Raw genomic sequence first — 20,069 nt, 5'->3', positions numbered from 1 at the left:
GGGAGGATGTGAGAATCATGTGTAGTGCTGAAAATATTTCTGGTTGCAAATTTGTGCGAGCCTAAAATACCACTTTCTATAACAGGCATGAGACTCTTCCGCGGAAACGCGGATTTCTGATTTTTTATCTTCTCATTTTCGCGTTTTTTCTCGTAATTCGCGTTTTTTATTATTTTTTTGATTTAATTTTTTTTTTTTATTTAATATATTTTTTTTTTTTTTTTTTTTTTTTTTTTTGCCGAACATGCTGGACTGTGAATGGAAGAAACACCGAATTTGACCAGTGGTGGAATCAAGTAGCACAAAGCAAGCAAAAAAGCCTTTTTTTGGTTCAAAAAAGCTAATGGATAAATTATACAAGCAGAAATTCCACACTTTTTTGGCGATTTACGTGATGTGATAGATTCCATCTAGAGTCCACCATTTTGCATCTAAGCCCTCCTTACCTGACAAAAAATTTCTAAAGGGGAGGGGGACACCCCCTCCCCTTAAACCCCTCCCCCAGGACGGCTATCGATAAATTTCAGATTTTTTTCCCCCGGCTCAGTCTCATCCCTGCTATAAATAAAGCATTCCTTTTGGAGGTAAAGACCAGGCAGCTGTTTAACCAAGAAGTACGATTATGGAGTGAATATTAAAAAAGTACAAACATCTAATAGATGACTGTGATTTCAGCCTGATATAATTGACAAGAAAACAAGTACAAGTTAAAGATGATTCATGGTCAAAAATATATGTTGGTTTAAAACAAGCCATTAAAACTATCATTGCATGGTGCACTTTAATATATAGTTTCAAGAAAACAGAATATGTCACAAGGTCAGTACCTCAAAAACAATGCAAAATTTAATAGAAACATATTGACTTCTTTCAAATATCACGATCGATATGTTTTCTATATACCAGAAATATTTCCATGGTATTGAACTTTCTCCATTGTGGGCTATGTTTTTGACATGATGCAGAAAGAGCATTCTCTCGACGATGCAGTAAAAAAGGAATTTGTAACAGATGAACACAGGTAACTTAACCTTAAACTCATTAAAAGTGTCTACTGCATCATTTTCCTCAACGTCCCTTGAGGTCAATCTCACATAACGTGATGTTTGATCAGACTCCTGTCCAACTCAAAGAATCCCCCTTTATTGCTTTCACAAACCTTCTTTCAAATTCTCCTATTGTCTTTGTCTGCCATGAACACCTGGTGAGGTAGCCGGCTTGAACACCTGGTAAGGTAGCCACCATGAACACCTGGTGAGGTAGTTGCCATGAAAAAACTGGTGAGGTAGCCACCATATACACCTGGTGAGGTAGCCACCATGAACAACTGGTGAGGTAGCCACCACATACACCTGGTGAGGTAGCCGCCACATACACCTGGTGAGGTAGCTGCCATGAACATAGCTGTCATGAACACCTGGTGAGATAGCTACCATGAGCACCTATTGAGGTAGCTAGCAAATCCGAAGGGAGGAGCCGTATAACGGACAGAGGCAGGCGTTTAGAGTTGGATTGTCAACCTTGAGAATGAAGTTGACATGCGCAAATAAAAAGCATCCACTTATGTATATCTATTTGTTTTTTTTTATTTTTATCACATTGGAAGTTATGTTATATATAATATTATTATATCTTGTGTTAAACCATGAAATATTAAGCTGACGGCTTTGACAGTAACATTTATTTCTTGTCATAAATGTCCGATGACATCATGGTCTGGATCTTTCTGTAAAACGGCATATTCCTCTCTGACTGTACAACCATCGGACCAACAACTTTGACTGCAGCTGTAGATTAACAGAGTGCCAAAATCTAAGGCTGAATCTACAGAGAATAAAATGGAGAAGATCAAATTATTAATCACCATCTTCACAGCTTGCATCTAGTCATTTTGCTTCTAGCCCAGAAAGTTTTAGTCTTCAAAGATTGTTCTAATTGATATTTAATCTGTGTGGCTTGTTTCTTTGAAATTGCTATCAATATCAGTATCGCTTCATTTGTTATTGAATTAACATTTCACACTCTGATGATGCTGATTTTGCTGTCAAAAATAATGTTTCCTTGTAAGTCGGATAGTTGGTAAAATTTGGCATTAATATTTCATAACAGACATTTAATAAATTTATATTATATTTTGCAGTAATGGCCACCCATAACAAGATTCTGTTTGCACTGGTTTCTTTGCACTAAAACAAGATGTGACACTAAAACCACATTAGATAATTTTCCTGGGAATCTCACTTCATTTACCCTCTGGTTCTCTTCTTGTCTTTTAGAGAATCAATTACAAAAAAACAAGCAACAGTGAAGGAGTCAAAAGAGGAGGTTGCTTTTTTTCAGTTCGACTTCTAATGCGACTTTATGATGTCAATACTGAGAAATGAAATCAAACTCATTGTCAATTATACTTTGTACTAACTGTTTAAAGACTTTATGAATTGACTTACCTCTATTTTCAGAAGATCTAAGGACTGATATGAGAGAAGACATAACTTGAAACTCAAAGATTCTTGTAGCTCCACAATACTGACAAACTGGCAGAAAGAAACCAGTAGGCAAGGTAGACATTAAGAGAGGTTTTCCACTCCAGCAGTACCTTCATGAAGTAACGACCAAAAACAAAAACACAAAAATTGGAACTTTGCTTTACCTCACCTAGTAAGTAGCCAAATTGGTACAAATTTAAGTATTTATCATTTACAGAAGAAATTCACACTGAAAGTTAGTTATGGTCTTTGGAGTCATCAATGTGTCATAGGCAAGAAAGAAGTCTGACATTATTCATTCATGTGAAGTTGGTTACAGGTATCTCTGATGAAATGTTCTTTTCATATATTTACATATTAAATATGACAAACAAACAACAATAAGAATCTTACATCTCAGTGATCTCACCTCAGGCACTGTTCTGGATATCGACGAAGTCTCTTTGTGAACTTCAAGAAAGTTACATTGCCATGAGTAGGGAGTGTCTTCTCATAAACTTCTCCCAAACTGTTGCAAACAAAAAAAGAAAAACAAAAAGAAAGGAAACCACTTTTATAGAAAGGCTTTTTCTGAAACACCTTGATGGATTTCATCCAACATTTTGGAGAACATGGCAGTGACTAACATGACTTTTGACAGGAATGTGATGCTGAGGAGAGAGAAATCAGTGAGACAACCACCCCCCCCCATCCTCAGGGGCTAATTAAAAAGACATTTACAACTTGAAATCTTTCAATACATCCATTGTCAGCCTCATTCAGCCAACAAACATCCCCCCCAAAGTAACCTTCCCACCTCTCTCTGCCCTTTATAATACAGATATTGGTACCCTCAAATGGGAGGACTTTCTGCAACCATGAAACTGACATGATTACCTTTCCTTCTCTTCAGCAGTCTTTGATGACAATGCTGCATCCCAGTTTGTAACAGCGGGCAGGCCTTCTCTTTCAGCATATTCTGATAAAAGTCTCTGTTCGTTATCTGCTGTGAATTTTTGTTCCTCTTCTGGTTCTGTGAACACATTAACATAATGAGGTACAAAGCTTCTCAGACCCTTTTGTTCCACTGATGTTTGCTTTGGCTCAGATAGACTGAGATCTTTTAAGTTTGTCAGTGAATCACAGAGTGTTAATTCTTCACCTTCCTCAATATCAGCTGCTTCTCTCTGAGGTTCTAAAAGTAACTGTAATCTTTTCTCTTCATCTACAGTTTCACAATCATCATCATCATCGTCACTGCTCCCCCAGTCGTCTGCATCTTCCGTCCAATCTTGGACATTGTCCGTGACATCTGGCTTAGCTGATGTATTAATTGTGCCATTTTTCTCCTCCAACTTTTGCGTTCGTAGCAAATACCAACTTGAAATAAATATGGGAAAAAAAAAAAACAATTTAACGTAAAGACTTGATAGTGGATGGAACATTTACGATGATCGAAGTTAAAAATCTATGTAGTGTATGTAATTTATAAAAAAAAAGAAGTTTCAATTCGGATCTTGACAATTATTGAATAATGCAAGTGAGGCCAACATTACAAGTCATGAGCATTAGCTTCCCCCTCTCCTCTCCCCACCCCCAACTCCACTCCCCCAACTCCAATGTGCTGGATAGCAAACTAATTCAAAAGTATGGGGGAAAAGGAAGGAACGGGAAAAAAAGGCCGAGGTCACAGAGGGTTAAACTGGGAGATCTAAACTTGTTCACCACTTGCTTAGGGAACAGCCCAGTGAAAAGTTAAACAACCTCCAAAATATGTTTACGCAAGTTTCTCAGCTTACAGTAAGTTGACTGTTTATATTTGGAAGCCTCACCTTCTAATATTCTGTTGGCAAGGTTTCTCTGTGCAAGCAAAGACATATATAGTTCTGTGATAAGGAGAGCCACTTAATGGGCAGTAAATCTGGACGATCAAATAGAGCTGATTCTTGCACAGTGGACATGTTGGGTGATGATGTTGTCCACCAGGTTCCATCCAGTCCTACATGATTAGTTCAAAAAGATAAAAAGTGAATAAAATATGCTGGTTTTGTCTCCTTTTAGAGATATGTATAATAATTGTCTTTAAATCATGTATATTACTCTACTATACTGTTTGAAAATAGACAATGAGCTCTTTGTTAGTGGAGTAACTCCCTAACAGACAACACCCAATGTCAGAATGCTTTTATGCATATGGAGATGGCTTATCGCTTGAGCCAAACTATATATTAATACAATCAAACAACCATACCTAGACTGAGTTTAGAAAAAAATATACTGAGATGGAATTATCAAATGGCATTCTCTACACATATGCTAAATTGTTTGACCATCTAAATTATCTAACAAAGATAAAAAACAAATTGGTTACTGCCATTCAGACATTTAAACCAAACTTGGAAGAATTTCAGTAGAAAAGCAGTCAGTCGAAAAAAAAAAAATTAACAACAGATGTACTTACGGGTACTCCACCAATTTTGTTAGTGCTCCAGGATGTGTTTTCTTTACACTCTGTATCTACTACCCCAAGTAAAACTGACAAAGGTGACACTGCCATTTTGACTGATAAAATAGAAAGTGACAGATATACTGTAAAGAAAAATGACACATAAGATGGTCTGTAGTTAAGTATTACAGTAATAGTCTACTCCAAATGATAAAAGCATGGATATGATTGGGAATTAATTCAATCAACAGACAATGATGTAGTTGAGTATTTTTATTCCAGTAATGAAACTGAATAAACAAAGTTTTAATTATATGGTGCAATTGTCCAAGTGCATGAATATGGTCCTAGTAGCCTTCTGGGACCAGAGTATCAACTTAGAAGACATAGTTTTTCCTCCAGTATTTTCTGAGTAGTCTTACGCACTTTTGATTCAGCAAAACAGGTACATAACTGAGTCCATGTCTCCATCCCCACCCCTTCCCACCCCCAATCCCACAACAGTACCATAACCTAAACAAAGTCAATGCTTTAAAATAATTTTTTCTTACGTTTTTAGTTGGATTGATATTATTGGTGACATTTTTGGGTCATTTTCATGGTTTAATTGCAGAATACCATGCAACACAAAGCTCCACAGTGTAGCTGACTACACCAATTCATCTCATAACATATGCCAAAATTGGCTAATTTAGGGTAAACTTGGAGTCTGACATGCAGACCACATTAGGCTGAAAATTTACAGTTTTACTAAATAGGAAAACGCAGTTGGGTAGGATATGCTTTACATCTGTCGGCAATTTCTGCGTATTGTATCACTTCGCAAAACCGGTTCGTTCTGGGCCTATGAACAGGTTGGCCAATGTGAGTTTTTGAATGCCAAACAAAGCCATAAAACGTCAGCGATCTTGTAATATCATACATAGGTAGATCTTACCATGTCTTTTTACCTTGTGTTCCACAGATTACAGGTCGGAAATTAAGTAACCAAGTTCTGAGTGAACCTAAAGGGGAATATATTGGTCACTGACTTCACATGGCGCCCAGTCACTGATCTGTGTTAGTGTACAGATCAGTGCGCCCAGTGGGCTGAGGTTAGTTCCAAGGTGTTTCGACAACACGGCTAGTTGACCCCTGACGTCACTTCCGTTTCGGATTCGCATATCGTATTATGGAGTTTTGGGATGTGTTGGGGATAGAGATGAAGATGCTAGTTACTTTTAGAGCATTGTTAAATCGAAATGCATAAAATCAAGTCAAGAAATGATGGAAAACGAAACACTGAGTTTGCGGTACTAACTGTTTGCATCACTAAGGTAAGCGAAACCCTCAGATCTAGGCCCTAGGTAAAGTTGGTACACGAAACACTCAGTTTGCTGTAACAGGTGTTTGAATCACTGTGTCTGTGATGTCGTAATTGAAACACCCTGCATGGCATTCCAAGTGTTTGAATCACTTTGCCCTGGTACAGTAAGTGAAACCCTCAGAATGCAATACCAAGTTTTGTTGTCGAAACACCTTGAAACTAGCCTAAACTAGCTGTGTTGTCGAAACACCTTGACACTAATCTCAGTGAAACCCTCAGAAAGCATTTACCAAGTTTTGTTGTCGATACACTTTGTAACTAGCTTCAACTACTGTAGCTGCGTTGTCGAAACACCTTGACACTAATCTCAGTGAAACCCTCAGAATGCAATACCAAGTTTTGTTGTTGAAACACCTTGACACTAGCCTAAACTAGCTGTGTTGTCGAAACACCTTGACACTAATCTCAGTGAAACCCTCAGAATGCAATACCAAGTTTTGTTGTCAAAACACCTTGAAACTAGCCTCAACTAGCTGTGTTGTCGAAAACACCTTGACACTAATCTCAATGAAACCCTCAGAATGCAATACCAAGTTTTTTGTTGAAACACCTTGACACTAGCCTCAACTAGCTGTTTTGTCGAAACACCTTGACACTAATCACAGTGGAACCCTCAGAAAGCAATACCAAGTTTTGTTTTCAAAACACCTTGACACTAGTCTCAACTAGCTGCATTGTCAAAACACCTTGACACTAATCTCAGTAAACCCTCAGAATGCAATACCAAGTCTTGTTGTCGAAACACCTTGACACATATCTCAGTGGAACCTTAGAATGCAATACCAAGTTTTGTTGTCGAAACACCTTGAAACTAGTCTCAACTAGCTGGTGTTGTCGAAACACCTTGAAACTAGCCTCAACTAGCTGCGTTGTCGAAACACCTTGACACTAATCTCAGTGTTCCTCAGGATGCAATACCAAGTCTTGTTGTCGAATCACCTTGACACTAGCCTCAACTAGCTGTGTTGTCGAAACACCTTGACACATATCTCAGTGGAACCTTAGAATGCAATACCAAGTTTTGTTGTCGAAACACCTTGAAACTAATCTCAACTAGAGCGTTGTCGAAACACCTTGAAACTAGGCTCAACTAGAGCTGCGTTGTTGAAACACCTTGACACTAATCTCAGTGAAACCCTCAGAATGCAATACCAAGTCTTGTTGTCAAAACACCTTGACACTAGCCTCAACTAGCTGTGTTGTTGAAACACCTCGACACTTATCTCAGTGAAACCCTCAAAATGCAATTCCAAGTCTTGTAGTTGAAAAACCTTGACACTAGCCTTAACTATATAGCTGTGTTGTCGAAACACCATGAAACTAGCCTCAACTAGCTTCGTCGTTGAAACACCTTGACAATTATCTCAGTGAGACCCTCAAAATGCAATTCCAAGTCTTGTTGTCGAAACACCTTGACACTAGCCTCAACTAGCTGTGTTGTCGAAACACCTTGACACTAATCTCAGTGGAACCCTCAGAAAGCAATACCAAGTTTTGTTGTCGAAACACCTTGAAATTAGTCTCAACTAGCTGGCGTTGTCGAAACACCTTGACACTAATCTCAGTGGAACCCTCAGAATGCAATACCAATTAGTCTTGTTGTCGAAACACCTTGACACTAGCCTCAACTAGCTGTGTTGTCGAAACACCTCGACACTAATCTCAGTGGAACCCTCAGAAAGCAATACCATGTTTTGTTGTCGAAACACCTTGAAATTAGTCTCAACTAGCTGGCGTTGTCGAAACACCTTGACACTAATCTCAGTGAAACCCTCAGAATGCAATACCAATTAGTCTTGTTGTCGAAACACCTTGACACTAGCCTCAACTAGCTGTGTTGTCGAAACACCTTGACACTAATCTCAGTGGAACCCTCAGAAAGCAATACCATGTTTTGTTGTCGAAACACCTTGAAATTAGTCTCAACTAGCTGGTGTTGTCGAAACACCTTGACACTAATCTCAGTGAAACCCTCAGAATGCAATACCAATTAGTCTTGTTGTCGAAACACCTTGACACTAGCCTCAACTAGCTGTGTTGTCGAAACACCTTGACACTAATCTCAGTGGAACCCTCAGAAAGCAATACCAAGTTTTGTTGTTGAAACACCTTGAAATTAGTCTCAACTAGCTGGTGTTGTCGAAACACCTTGACACTAATCTCAGTGAAACCCTCAGAATGCAATACCAATTAGTCTTGTTGTCGAAACACCTTGACACTAGCCTCAACTAGCTGTGTTGTCGAAACACCTTGACACTAATCTCAGTGGAACCCTCAGAAAGCAATACCATGTTTTGTTGTCGAAACACCTTGAAATTAGTCTCAACTAGCTGGTGTTGTCGAAACACCTTGACACTAATCTCAGTGAAACCCTCAGAATGCAATACCAATTAGTCTTGTTGTCGAAACACCTTGACACTAGCCTCAACTAGCTGTGTTGTCGAAACACCTTGACACTAATCTCAGTGGAACCCTCAGAAAGCAATACCATGTTTTGTTGTCGAAACACCTTGAAATTAGTCTCAACTAGCTGGTGTTGTCGAAACACCTTGACACTAATCTCAGTGAAACCCTCAGAATGCAATACCAATTAGTCTTGTTGTCGAAACACCTTGACACTAGCCTCAACTAGCTGTGTTGTCGAAACACCTTGACACTAATCTCAGTGGAACCCTCAGAAAGCAATACTATGTTTTGTTGTCGTTGTCACGGGTAAGGTAGAACTATTCGCTGGACAACGTAAATACTCGAGGCGGATGGCGTGTGTCTTTTCTATGAGTTTTATTTACTCCTCGTAACCAGGGGCAAAAACCCTGAAACACAACGTAAAATGTACGCATTGTATAAACAAATATTTCACACAAATAAGACGTTACATCGGCAATATGAAACATATCAAACATGCATTGATCTTACTGTATGATCTCATGATTTTACACCTTATTAACACTTATCACCTATTTACAATATGCCCTCCCTATACAGACATTCGATACTAACAAACTTCACATAAATATATTTTATACGTGCCTTCCAATCTCTAACATATTCCGGCCTCGCTACACTCAAATAAGAAACAAGAATACGACTAACTAGTTGCGTTCCCTCTACTGCATAGTAAGGTTTGACTTAGTATACATAAGAAAATGAGACACTTACGGAATTCGGTCAGTTTCCGGCTTTTACACGCTTCGGTACGTCCTTTACGATATATGACAAGATATATATATATATATATATATTGCTACGAATTCACCAGCGGGGAACTGAAGTTGCCCCTACATATACTATATTAGAATAGTGAAGTACTGCGGGCTAACGTCGCCCAACGGACATCGTGTCCAACTGCCACAAGTAACTGCTGTGGTGCACCCAGCACCCTTGCACCAAGTATACTGTACCAAACACGAATACCACGCCCTGACCTGCTTACCCGGCCTATTCATACCAACCCTTTACCTGCATTTTATGCAAATTAATCTAAACAAAGACTTGCACAAATTCCGTTGATGCCCGTCGAGCAATCGGTGAATTAAACAAAGCATATACTAGAATGTCGTATGTTACTAATTTGAACTTCGTGAGCAAAACAGACAACAAATGAATATTCATGAGTAAATTTATACAGCTGCACGATAGTCGTTAGACTTGCGTCAAGCATACTCGTGACAGTCGTAACACCTTGAAATTAGTCTCAACTAGCTGGCGTTGTCGAAACACCTTGAAACTAGCCTCAACTAGCTGCGTTGTCGAAACACCTTGACACTAATCTCAGTGAAACCCTCAAAATGCAATTCCAAGTCTTGTAGTTGAAAAACCTTGACACTAGCCTTAACTATATAGCTGTGTTGTCGAAACACCTTGAAACTAGTCTCAACTAGCTGTGTTGTCGAAACACCTTGACACTAATCTCAGTGGAACCCTCAGAATGCAATACCAATTAGCCTTGTTGTCGAAACACCTTGACACTAGCCTCAACTAGCTGTGTTGTCGAAACACCTTGACACTAATCTCAGTGGAACCCTCAGAATGCAATACCAATTAGCCTTGTTGTCGAAACACCTTGACACTAGCCTCAACTAGCTGTGTTGTCGAAACACCTTGACACTAATCTCAGTGGAACCCTCAGAAAGCAATACCAAGTTTTGTTGTCGAAACACCTTGAAACTAGTCTCAACTAGCTGGTGTTGTCGAAACACCTTGAAACTAGCCTCAACTAGCTGCGTTGTTGAAACACCTTGACACTAATCTCAGTGAAACCCTCAGAATGCAATACCAATTAGCCTTGTTGTCGAAACACCTTGACACTAGCCTCAACTAGCTGTGTTGTCGAAATACCTTGACACTTATCTCAGTGGAACCCTCAGAAAGCAATTCCAAGTCTTGTAGTCAAAAAACCTTGACACTAGCCTTAACTATATAGAGCCTGTGTTGTCGAAACACCTTGAAACTAACCTCAACTAGCTGCGTTGTTGAAACACCTTGACACTAATCTCAGTGAAACCCTAAGAATGCAATACCAATTAGCCTTGTTGTCGAAACACCTTGACACTAGCCTCAACTAGCTGTGTGTCGAAATACCTTGACTCTAATCTCAGTGGAACCCTCAGAAAGCAATACCAAGTTTTGTTGTCGAAACACCTTGAAACTAGTCTCAACTAGCTGGCGTTGTCGAAACACCTTGAAACTAGTCACAACTAGCTGTTTTGCCGAAACACCTTGACACTAGCCTCAACCCTACTGTCTGGTTAAGATGGTACACAAAACACTCAGTGTTTTGTACCAAGTGTTTGAACCACTGTGTCCTTGATGTGGTAAGTGACACCCAGAATGGAATATCAAGTGTGTGAATAACCATGGTGGGCAAAACCAGTTCAACCTAGTGTTTGGACTGCTCTCTTGGTGTGAAACGCTACAGAAAATAACTGAGCTGTAGAATATTAAAATAGCATACTACCTTTGTGAAAAACTACGTAGGCCTGCTAGAATTTGAGATGTCTTACTGACATATTTTCTTCTACAATGCTTTGACTGTTTGTTTGATGTTGCATTGCAGCGCCGAAGTTGTTCATGGTGCCTGTTTGGCTGCTTCAAGGCGGAGACATTTTGGTTTCGGATTATAGGTTTAAGCTAATAGGTTTATAATTAGGGTTCCATTCACAGCAGAGCAATTTCTTTTTATTAAACAGGGTCTTTTGGTAAAGGGACATTTGCACTGCATATATAGCAAACACTCAGTACATTATTTCTTATCAAGTGTTTGAATGATGACCTACATGTAATAGGAGGAAAATGCTTTACCAAGTGTACTGAGAGCATAACACTTTATATTTGGTCATACTTAGTGCTTGAACACAATGTAATGTGCAAAAAGCACTTAGGGTGACGTGAGTACCAAATCCTTTGAAACATGCATTAGAAGTATGCATATATAAAAACAGAGCCAGGTTATTATATTTTCAAATTTCTATGAATATCGTTTTCCATGCTTTCTTGGACAATTTTAAATTACAGAATCCGACACTGTCACAGATAAGAGACACAGGAATTGAAGAGACCAATAAAGGTGAACCTTTAATTAAACATCATAAACAGCATGTGAAACAGGAATATATATACAACAGTCCTAAGAAAGATGTATAACCAGAATGAAAAACTGCATTGTGGTTTCAATGTTATAAAAAGTTATAGCCAGGATGAACAACACACTTGATTTAAGTATTATAGCAAAAAGCATTGAGGAAGAGATGTGGCATTAAGAATATTTACAAAGACAAAGACATTTACAAAGAGTGATTGATGACCAAAACGGTCTTAGTCTTCTATTTAGTACAACAGTGTAATACATCAGCACAGGTAACCTGTAATCTCTGAAAGCTTTTCTTCTTGAGATATTGCTTTTACAAGGATTTCCGTAAATCCTTTGACCCCAAACCTTGATCTTTAAAGACAATCAGGTTCTTTTATTCAATGGAGCCCACCTACATACAGTATCAAACATGGGGACTGTCAAAGTTTCCATTCTTGAGATCTATATTGTGTTTACAAGCTGCTAAGCATGACCACATAAACACACCCATGTACACACGCCAGCATGACTGCAAAGATTACAATTTTTATTGTTCAAGATTTCATATGAACAAGACCTTTAAATTTCACATTTATAACCAGATTGACAAAATGATGGATGACGTGGAACACAATTTTGCCACTGCTCTCCTGTATGGAGACCATTGTCTTAGTAAAACTAGGCCTTGTGCTCCTATACCCCAAGCTTCCACAAACTTATTTTTTAGAATTACCTCAAATCATATTCGCAAAAGGGATCTCATTACACAGCAATCATTAGATATAAGTAAAGCATGAGACATATAGACCATTGATGAAAAGCTGCCTTTTCTGCAACTTAAAAACTCAAGGGGGTAAATTGATTCTGAATCTATAATAAGTTTTGAGTCTTACTCTGCCCCCCGGCCCCCCACCCCCAATTTTTGTTGTAGCATCAGTATTAAAGGAAACAAAATGAAGCCTAAATACCGAAATGTCTCACCTAACACCTAATTAAGCTCCTCTTATCCAGTCTAGTAGTATCTATATGAGATGAAAATATCTTTTGATTTAATCATCAGATTTTGGCAGTTAAAGGCATTAAAGACTCGCCCCTCTGAAAAAGGAAACTTTCTGTTGCTTGCAAGTGAAATTTTCTGCTTGTTGAGCTACAAAATGAACACAGTAATGAAAGTGATACCTTGTTATCTTTAGCTGGACCTGAGATATGTCCATCTCTGCATCGTTTGTACACTGTGCTGTAGGTATTGACCACAGCTGTATGTACTGACTGTACACTAGTGTCTAATTACCGAAGGTACAGTAGCAAGCTGTGTGCGTATTTTCTGGGATTGATGATGGTGTCTAACACTTTTGTTACACCTCTTTCGAAACTAGGTCAGATTAACGTTTCGTTTTGCGCGAGTCTTAAAGTTAAAGAATTTGCTATGTTAGTGACTGATGATATGTGTCCCAAAGTCTACTCTTTTCCAATCACCAAAAAGGCAACATTGTCATGCTACATTATTACTTAGTACAGGATATACTGTACATCTGTAGATAAAAACAAAATTGGCATATCTGGCATGTGTTAGGGGCCCCGTGCACCAAGGAAAATAGGGATTTGACCCAAACTAAGTCCTGACCCAAATTTCGTATGTACCAGCTAGGTGTTCATGAAGTTTGAGTACCATACCGTGGGGGGCTTGGGACTGGGTGCTTTGAACATTTGCAACACCCCACCCACGGAGCTAACACAAAGTCAATGGGAGCTGTTTCATTTTTTTTATAAGTCAAAAACAAAATTGGCATATCTGACATGTGATTCGGGCCCTGTGCGCCAAGGAAAATAGGGATTTGACCCAAACTAAGTCCTGACCCAAATTTTGTATGTACCAGCTAGGTGCTCATGAAGTATGAGTACCATACCGTGGGGGGCTTGGGACTGGGGGCTTTGAACATTTGCAACGCCTCACAGAGATGGTTGACTGTATCTATATAACGAACTATATTTTATTTTGAGATCTCATTCCTGTGCAAAATCAATGCCGTACGGAGAACTCAGGAAATATTTCTGTGTGTGTGCACCGTGGTGCAACGTTGTGATTTTGGACTAGTCAGGATTTAGCCACCTTGGTCAGAGATTTAACCTGTGTAAGCGCTATAACCTCTTCTGCATGAAAGTGGGAACTTTTCGGAAACCTCCACACTAGAGTCCATGGTTGATGTACAGTACAATAAAACGATGCACGATTAGGCTAGGCCTAAGGTATATATGCAAATATTATTAATATATTTAATATATTGCAAATTTTGATTATGTCTTGCATGCAAAAACTCCAAGTACTGTACGATCAGTGGCATAGTGAGCATTATCAGCACCGAGGGGCAGGGGGCCCTATACCCTGTGCCTTGGGGAAAGTTCCCTTGCTCCCCTCACTATAACACTGCAAAAAATAAAGGGTAGTTAAAAAAGTGTGCTTACCTGTAGTACTAAATCATTCTAAACAACACATGTGTTGAATGACATACTTTAGTGAGGTGTCCAACAGTACATGGCTATGGGCTGAATATTGTACATGGACTGATTAACATACAGTACAGTCCATGTAAGTCTACCATTACGGCTACTAGTCAGAAGAAATGACATGTAAATTAATTATGAGAATACAATATTTGTAGTGAATATGATGTTCTTGAATATAGAGTCAAAGGATACCTGAAATTCTTATATGCCAAACCATCAATATCTACCTATCAATTTCTTGTTGAAAGAATTAATTTCATACTTACAATTATTAAATTGTACATGGTTCTTTTATTTTGGTTTGCAGGTACCCTGGATGAAGATAGTGAAAGTAGCGATCTTGACCAAGCATGTTCTTCCAGGTCAACCCCAAGGAGAGTTTGTCCAACAAGGGATTGACAGATTGGGGGAGTGTTTCACTCTGATTTTACTTGCATCATGGGAACCAGGTTTAAGCACCAACCTTATGAGCCATCTGGCACAGAAGAAAACCTACCTACCTTCTCACTATGGGTAACCTACCCACCAAGTACTGTATAAGCTCAATTGAATTTTACCTCATTAAGATATATATATTGTTTACAAGGTTTCTATGTTTGACCTCTGTTAACCTCCATATAAAACAATATGGGTCATATAAACACTCGAAAGAATACACATAATAAGTATGAGCTCAATTGAAGTGTGTCTTGTCAAGATAAGGTGTTTACAAGGTTGTCAATGTTTGACATCTGTTGACCTTTGAGAAAAACAATAGGGACCATGTACTCACTATAAATAATCTACATAACAAGCATGAATTTAATTGAAGTTTATCTCAAATTACTATGATTAAAGATTAACAGTTTTTTTTACCTCAGATGAACTTTGACCTCCACCAAAAGCAATAGGGACCATGTACTCACAAAAAGGTATTCTACCTACCTAGTAAGAGCTCAACTGAAGTTTGCATTAAGTATCAAGTTATTATGTTTACAAGTTGCATCACATGCATGTCACTTACATATACACATATACATCCATACACACAAGCATGACTGCATAGACCTGCTTCTTTTCCTTCTGCTCAAGTCATAGTTGTAGTCACACTAGCAAATACTCAGTAAAGTACCGTACTGTATCTTAAATTGATGCTGAAGAATTGGTCATATGATGCTAAGATCAACTAGAGATAGCTATATTGTGCTAACCACCATAGCTAGAGAATAGCAGATTGGGATTTTTCAATACCTGTTTTCCAAAAAGATTACACTTAAGTAAAACTACTACCAGTGGCAATTCAATTACCTCTTGGGTTCATGCCTAATATTGCAACAGATATCATTCATAGCATTTATAATTTTTTTTGTTCCAGTTGATCCATATGAGGAGGACTGTGAAGGGATATGGAATCTGATACAGAGTCTTGGGAAAACCAATTGAAGAGATTACACAAATCCTTCACTACAGGTAGGATATTTTAACAATTTATTGATTAATTGCCGAAGGCCGAAGGAATCTATGCGATGTTGATGGCGTGTGTGTGCGTGTATGTGTTTGTGTATTCATGTATAAGTATGTGTGGGTGCAGGGGGTAGGAAGCTTCCAAAAAGTGGGGGGGGGCACAACATCAGAGGGGCACTTTCTCATTCCACAACCACCACTCTTTATGCTATAAACCGATACACACCGGCCAAATCACTTAAATATACTGTATATGATTTGTTAGTATGCTATCAATACAATTTTGGTGCACATAATAATTTTTTTTTTTTAAATTAACAAAGGCTTAAGATATCCAAAAGACAGTTCTTCATCAAAGGGGCACATTTTATTTGCCAGTAGGGCACATTTGCTATTTTGAAAAATAGTTGGGAGGCACATGCCCCCAGTCCCCCCCCCCAAGCTCCTATCCCCCTGTATGCGTGCATGTATATGGTCATTTTCACAATCATTGGTGTAACTTTGTACACTCAGGGCCAAAATTTCAAACACCATATATATTACAATTTTTACTAACATCACATGTTAAAGGGTTCAAATTTTTGTAACTTCAACTTTTTGAAGCTTAAACATATACGTTTATGGGTGTAATTTTTGGGTGACTGTATGACTCTAGGAAACTTTAAGCAAAAAGATATATTTTTAAGCAACCATATTTACACAGTCTTAAAACAGTACTCTGATTCAAGTAAACTTTAAAATGCTTATTATTTTATAATTTTTATAATTTTTGGGTGACTGTATGACTCTAGGAAACTTTAAGCAAAAAGATATATTTTTAAGCAACCATATTTACACGGTGTTAAAACAGTACTCTGATTCAAGTAAACTTTAAAATGCTTAAATCATTATATGTTACTTAAAAATGAAAAGGATTTGGCAGAAAGTTTTTAATACTATTGCAGATATTTCCATGTTTACTGAAAATTTATTGGAAAGCAAGGATTTTTTTTTTTAAATTTAAAAAAAAGATAAGGCCAAGTCAAACACCCTATAAAATAATGTCTCCTCACAGAGGGCTAATATCCAATCCAAGTTGCCCAAAGCTCATTCTTTGCATCATAACTATACATGTCTTACTAGTTTAGTATTGAAAACAAAAAATAAGTGTTTAAATTGTGACCAAATTTGACCTTGAAGTGCCCAAAATAGCCCAAAATGTTGGTAAAATGTGATGTTTGAGGGCGCTGTTCACAGGCATCGCTGAGCATGTGACCCTGAAAATGCAGTTGATTGGTAGTCCTTATGCTAGTGTACCACCCTCTTTAATTATTAAGCACCTGTATGCCAATGCTAAGAAGTTGTTGTCATTTGAATTACTCAAATCTGCTTGTGCAGGCATTTTCATACATATGAACTACATGATTTTCGAGTCGTGAATTTGAGTAGATAACACAAAATACACAACTTTTTGACTTGAGTTTTTAAAAATAGAGTCAATACACTCCTGAAAAATGGTATTTAAAGAAAAATTCAAATTAACCCACAGCCCCAAATTGGACCCCCAACTAGGGCCAGAAGTGAGATTTCTTAAGTTTGAGGGCGCTGTTCGTGAAAGGTACGACCCGCTCAACATTTTTTGGGCACTTTTCCCGTACAACTACCACTGGACAAGGATCCTATGCAAATTAAAACTAAAACATGCCATTGCTTGTGAATATAGAGCACACTCAATGTAGGGCCAGAAAAGGCCCCTATCTCATTTTTTGCCATTTTAATTACTTGTTATGAAAAATTGAGACCGTAAAATTTCCTCAAAATTAGCTAAATTCGAAAGCTGGTCACATGTCTTCCATAATATTTGCAATATCAGACATAAAATACTTTACATTTATGCAAAAGATGCCTCCAAACTTGACACAAATTTAGGGCTCTCAAAATGCAATCTGGATTTGGTTGCTAGGTGTGGCCATATCCTAGCAACCAAAAACTTTTCAAAAGTTTTTTTGCCCAATTTCATCCTTTGAGACATGTGGCAAGACACCATATCAATTTCAGGCGATTCTGAGAGGGTCGACTTGGAATCGACCCAAAAATCTGTTGATTTGGCATGAATTGACCCAATTAATAAAGGACCTCTTAAAAGATATTATCATACTGGTTGCTACACCTCTACAGAATTACTGTAATATGAGTTTTAGCCAAGGAAGATGTTTATTGGATAAGTAGAGATAAAATTTCCAACTAACCTGTTTCGGAGGTGACAAGGTGTTTCGGAGGTGACGCATGTTAACGGAAAGTTAAGAATCTCCCAGAAATTAAAACGACTGGTCATGTTGTCACAAATTTTACTCAAATATTGCGTTAGGGGGTGAGGTATATTTTAATAAGTTCAAAATGGCTATACTAAGTTTACATGAATCTTGGGCTGAAGAATGCTTTGTGTCAGAGGTGACGGAAAAGTTAACGGAAAAGTTAACATTAAATTTGAAATTTACACAATTCTTTTAAAAATTCCAAATGAAAAATATTTTAGGGCCCAGATATTAGACACATTAGTTATTGAAATAATGCAACCATACTTAACAAAATTTACACTGCTTAATTAGAACTTGTTAACGGAAATTGTTAATGGAAAATGTCACCTCCGAAACGACAAAATCTAGCCTGGTCCTTGGAGAAGGAAAGGAAGGACACCTGGGGAACACAACTGCATTTTAGTTTGGACACTTGTTGATAATATCAACCAAATAAGAACTGGAAAATACCTTCCACCAAAAAGTACAGGCTCTGACAAAAACAGTGTAGTTGAAAGTGTATGGCTGAACTAGCATATTTGAAGCATATTTATGGCCACCAAATCCACCTGAAGAAACCGAAAAAGTTTGTTAAGCTACCCAAGGTAGACTTCACTAAGGATGGTCAAATGGCAAAAAATCTAAGAATTCTGGTATTTGGTCACTGAGTTACAAAGCAATAAGTGCCAATATTGAAAGTTACACCACTGATTGTGAAAATGACCATACATGTATGTGAAAATGTGCTAGAAAAGTGGTAATCCATGACCAATCATTTGCACTTAAGTTCTTGCTTTGGCCACCATATGGCATGAGACACTTAAATGTCCTAATTAACTGACTAGAAATGTCTGCAATGAACTTGGGAGGAAAATACATATGACTTTTAACCTACCTCTATAAATAAGACATGATAAATTACTATATTAACTGTTAAGGTAGCATACGCCCATTAAAAGCCCCATTGACTTACACACTAAGTCACAAAAGTATTGCCCTCTCTAAGTCTAGATAGAAGTTTTCACTTGCTAAACGCTACCCATCACTGGATAGCTGACAAGTTGGCCTTTCTTGGCACCATCAATTTTCCGTACCATGACCGTGAAAATTTTTTGCTACGAGAGCCAGAACTTTTTGTCACTTGTAAACAAACCTCTTTACTCGGCCGTAAACAATCTTCGTCCGCTGCTCCTGGGATAAACTGATCTAAACTTGCCTCAATTTTACCCAATTTTTTAACCACATGTGCTTCCATTCATGTTCTTTAACATCCAAGCCACAAAAAAACCCATCCTAATTGATAACATAGCAAAAAAGTTGTTCTCCTGCTCCTAATTGGCACTTTTCCTGAAGGAGAACACTTGCTGCGGATTGATATAGACCCTAATAGGAGTATGCCACCTTAAGAGTTGATCTGAATGTCAGAGAAAATTTGTGTCTGCTTGGAGATGTGCTAGTTCTCCTGTTTCCTCCTATCCTCTGTTGCTTAAACTGGAGACGTAATTGAAGCTAGTTGAAACTTTATTCATTTACAAACATCCTGAATTACGAATCTCCATTGTTGCCTTTATAGTCAAGAGAAACATATCCTTGGACAAGGAAGTGTTCATTTCTAGCAGATTTTCTGACTTGATTTCTACTATTACTACACTTATGACATGACATTTCCAAAACATGTATTGCTAATATTGTGTTAACCTGTACGTAATGCTAGCTGCAAGGTGTCTCATGTTTGATAAACAAGGCCGGCAGGTGTGTTAAAGTTGATTTAGCTATAGAGAGTGCTAGTATACTAGTGATAAAGGTGACCGTTTCCTTGTTGCTTTCACTTCTTGTTTTACTTTGTCTGAGTTACTTAGGTTCCCAGTGCTTCAGTAGCATGTTCGATTTTCTTGGGAAATGTTGGGTGGGAATACTATATTACAGATTTGAAGGAAGATTAAACCTCAGATTTTATTGATACCATTTTTTTTTTTAAAGGAAGCTGGGTTTATCTGCA

General features: G+C 38.0%; 1 protein-coding gene and 1 pseudogene across 5 annotated transcripts; one reads left to right on the top strand and one right to left on the bottom strand.

The window, feature by feature from the left end:
* Positions 1–664: 664 nt before the first annotated feature.
* On the bottom strand, positions 665–19,242 carry LOC139979953 (programmed cell death protein 2-like). 5 transcript variants are annotated; one of them, XM_071991223.1, is made up of 7 exons: positions 19,224–19,242; positions 4,927–5,027; positions 4,298–4,464; positions 3,363–3,845; positions 2,896–2,994; positions 2,448–2,596; positions 665–1,824 (listed from the first exon to the last, which is right to left on the bottom strand). In XM_071991223.1, exons 2-7 carry the CDS (start codon positions 5,020–5,022, stop codon positions 1,691–1,693), a joined length of 1,128 nt encoding a protein of 375 aa, XP_071847324.1. In that variant the 5' UTR covers positions 5,023–5,027; positions 19,224–19,242; the 3' UTR covers positions 665–1,690. The 5 variants fall into 5 exon arrangements, with proteins under 5 accessions (XP_071847324.1, XP_071847323.1, XP_071847320.1 ...); XM_071991222.1 differs by lacking the exon at positions 19,224–19,242 and adding an exon at positions 5,862–6,003; XM_071991219.1 differs by lacking the exon at positions 19,224–19,242 and adding an exon at positions 5,849–6,000.
* Positions 6,072–20,069, top strand: part of LOC139979955 (tyrosine-protein kinase Fer-like) — a 34,598-nt pseudogene continuing 20,600 nt past the window's right edge.

Source organism: Apostichopus japonicus, chromosome 14 (assembly GCF_037975245.1).
Source record: "Apostichopus japonicus isolate 1M-3 chromosome 14, ASM3797524v1, whole genome shotgun sequence".
In the NCBI taxonomy this organism is placed as follows: Eukaryota; Metazoa; Echinodermata; class Holothuroidea; order Aspidochirotida; family Stichopodidae; genus Apostichopus; species Apostichopus japonicus.
This window is presented reverse-complemented; position numbering and strand designations above follow the sequence as displayed.

Bases quoted from the DNA above. Each gene is read 5' to 3' on its own strand.
- LOC139979953 (XM_071991223.1), bottom strand. From the start codon at position 5,022: ATGGCAGTGTCACCTTTGTCAGTTTTACTTGGGGTAGTAGATACAGAG. The intron at 4,465-4,926 runs GTAAGTACATCT...CTAATCATGTAG, and splicing joins ACAAAATTGGTGGAGTACCC to GACTGGATGGAACCTGGTGG. The intron at 3,846-4,297 runs GTGAGGCTTCCA...ATTTATTTCAAG, and splicing joins TGCCAACAGAATATTAGAAG to TTGGTATTTGCTACGAACGC.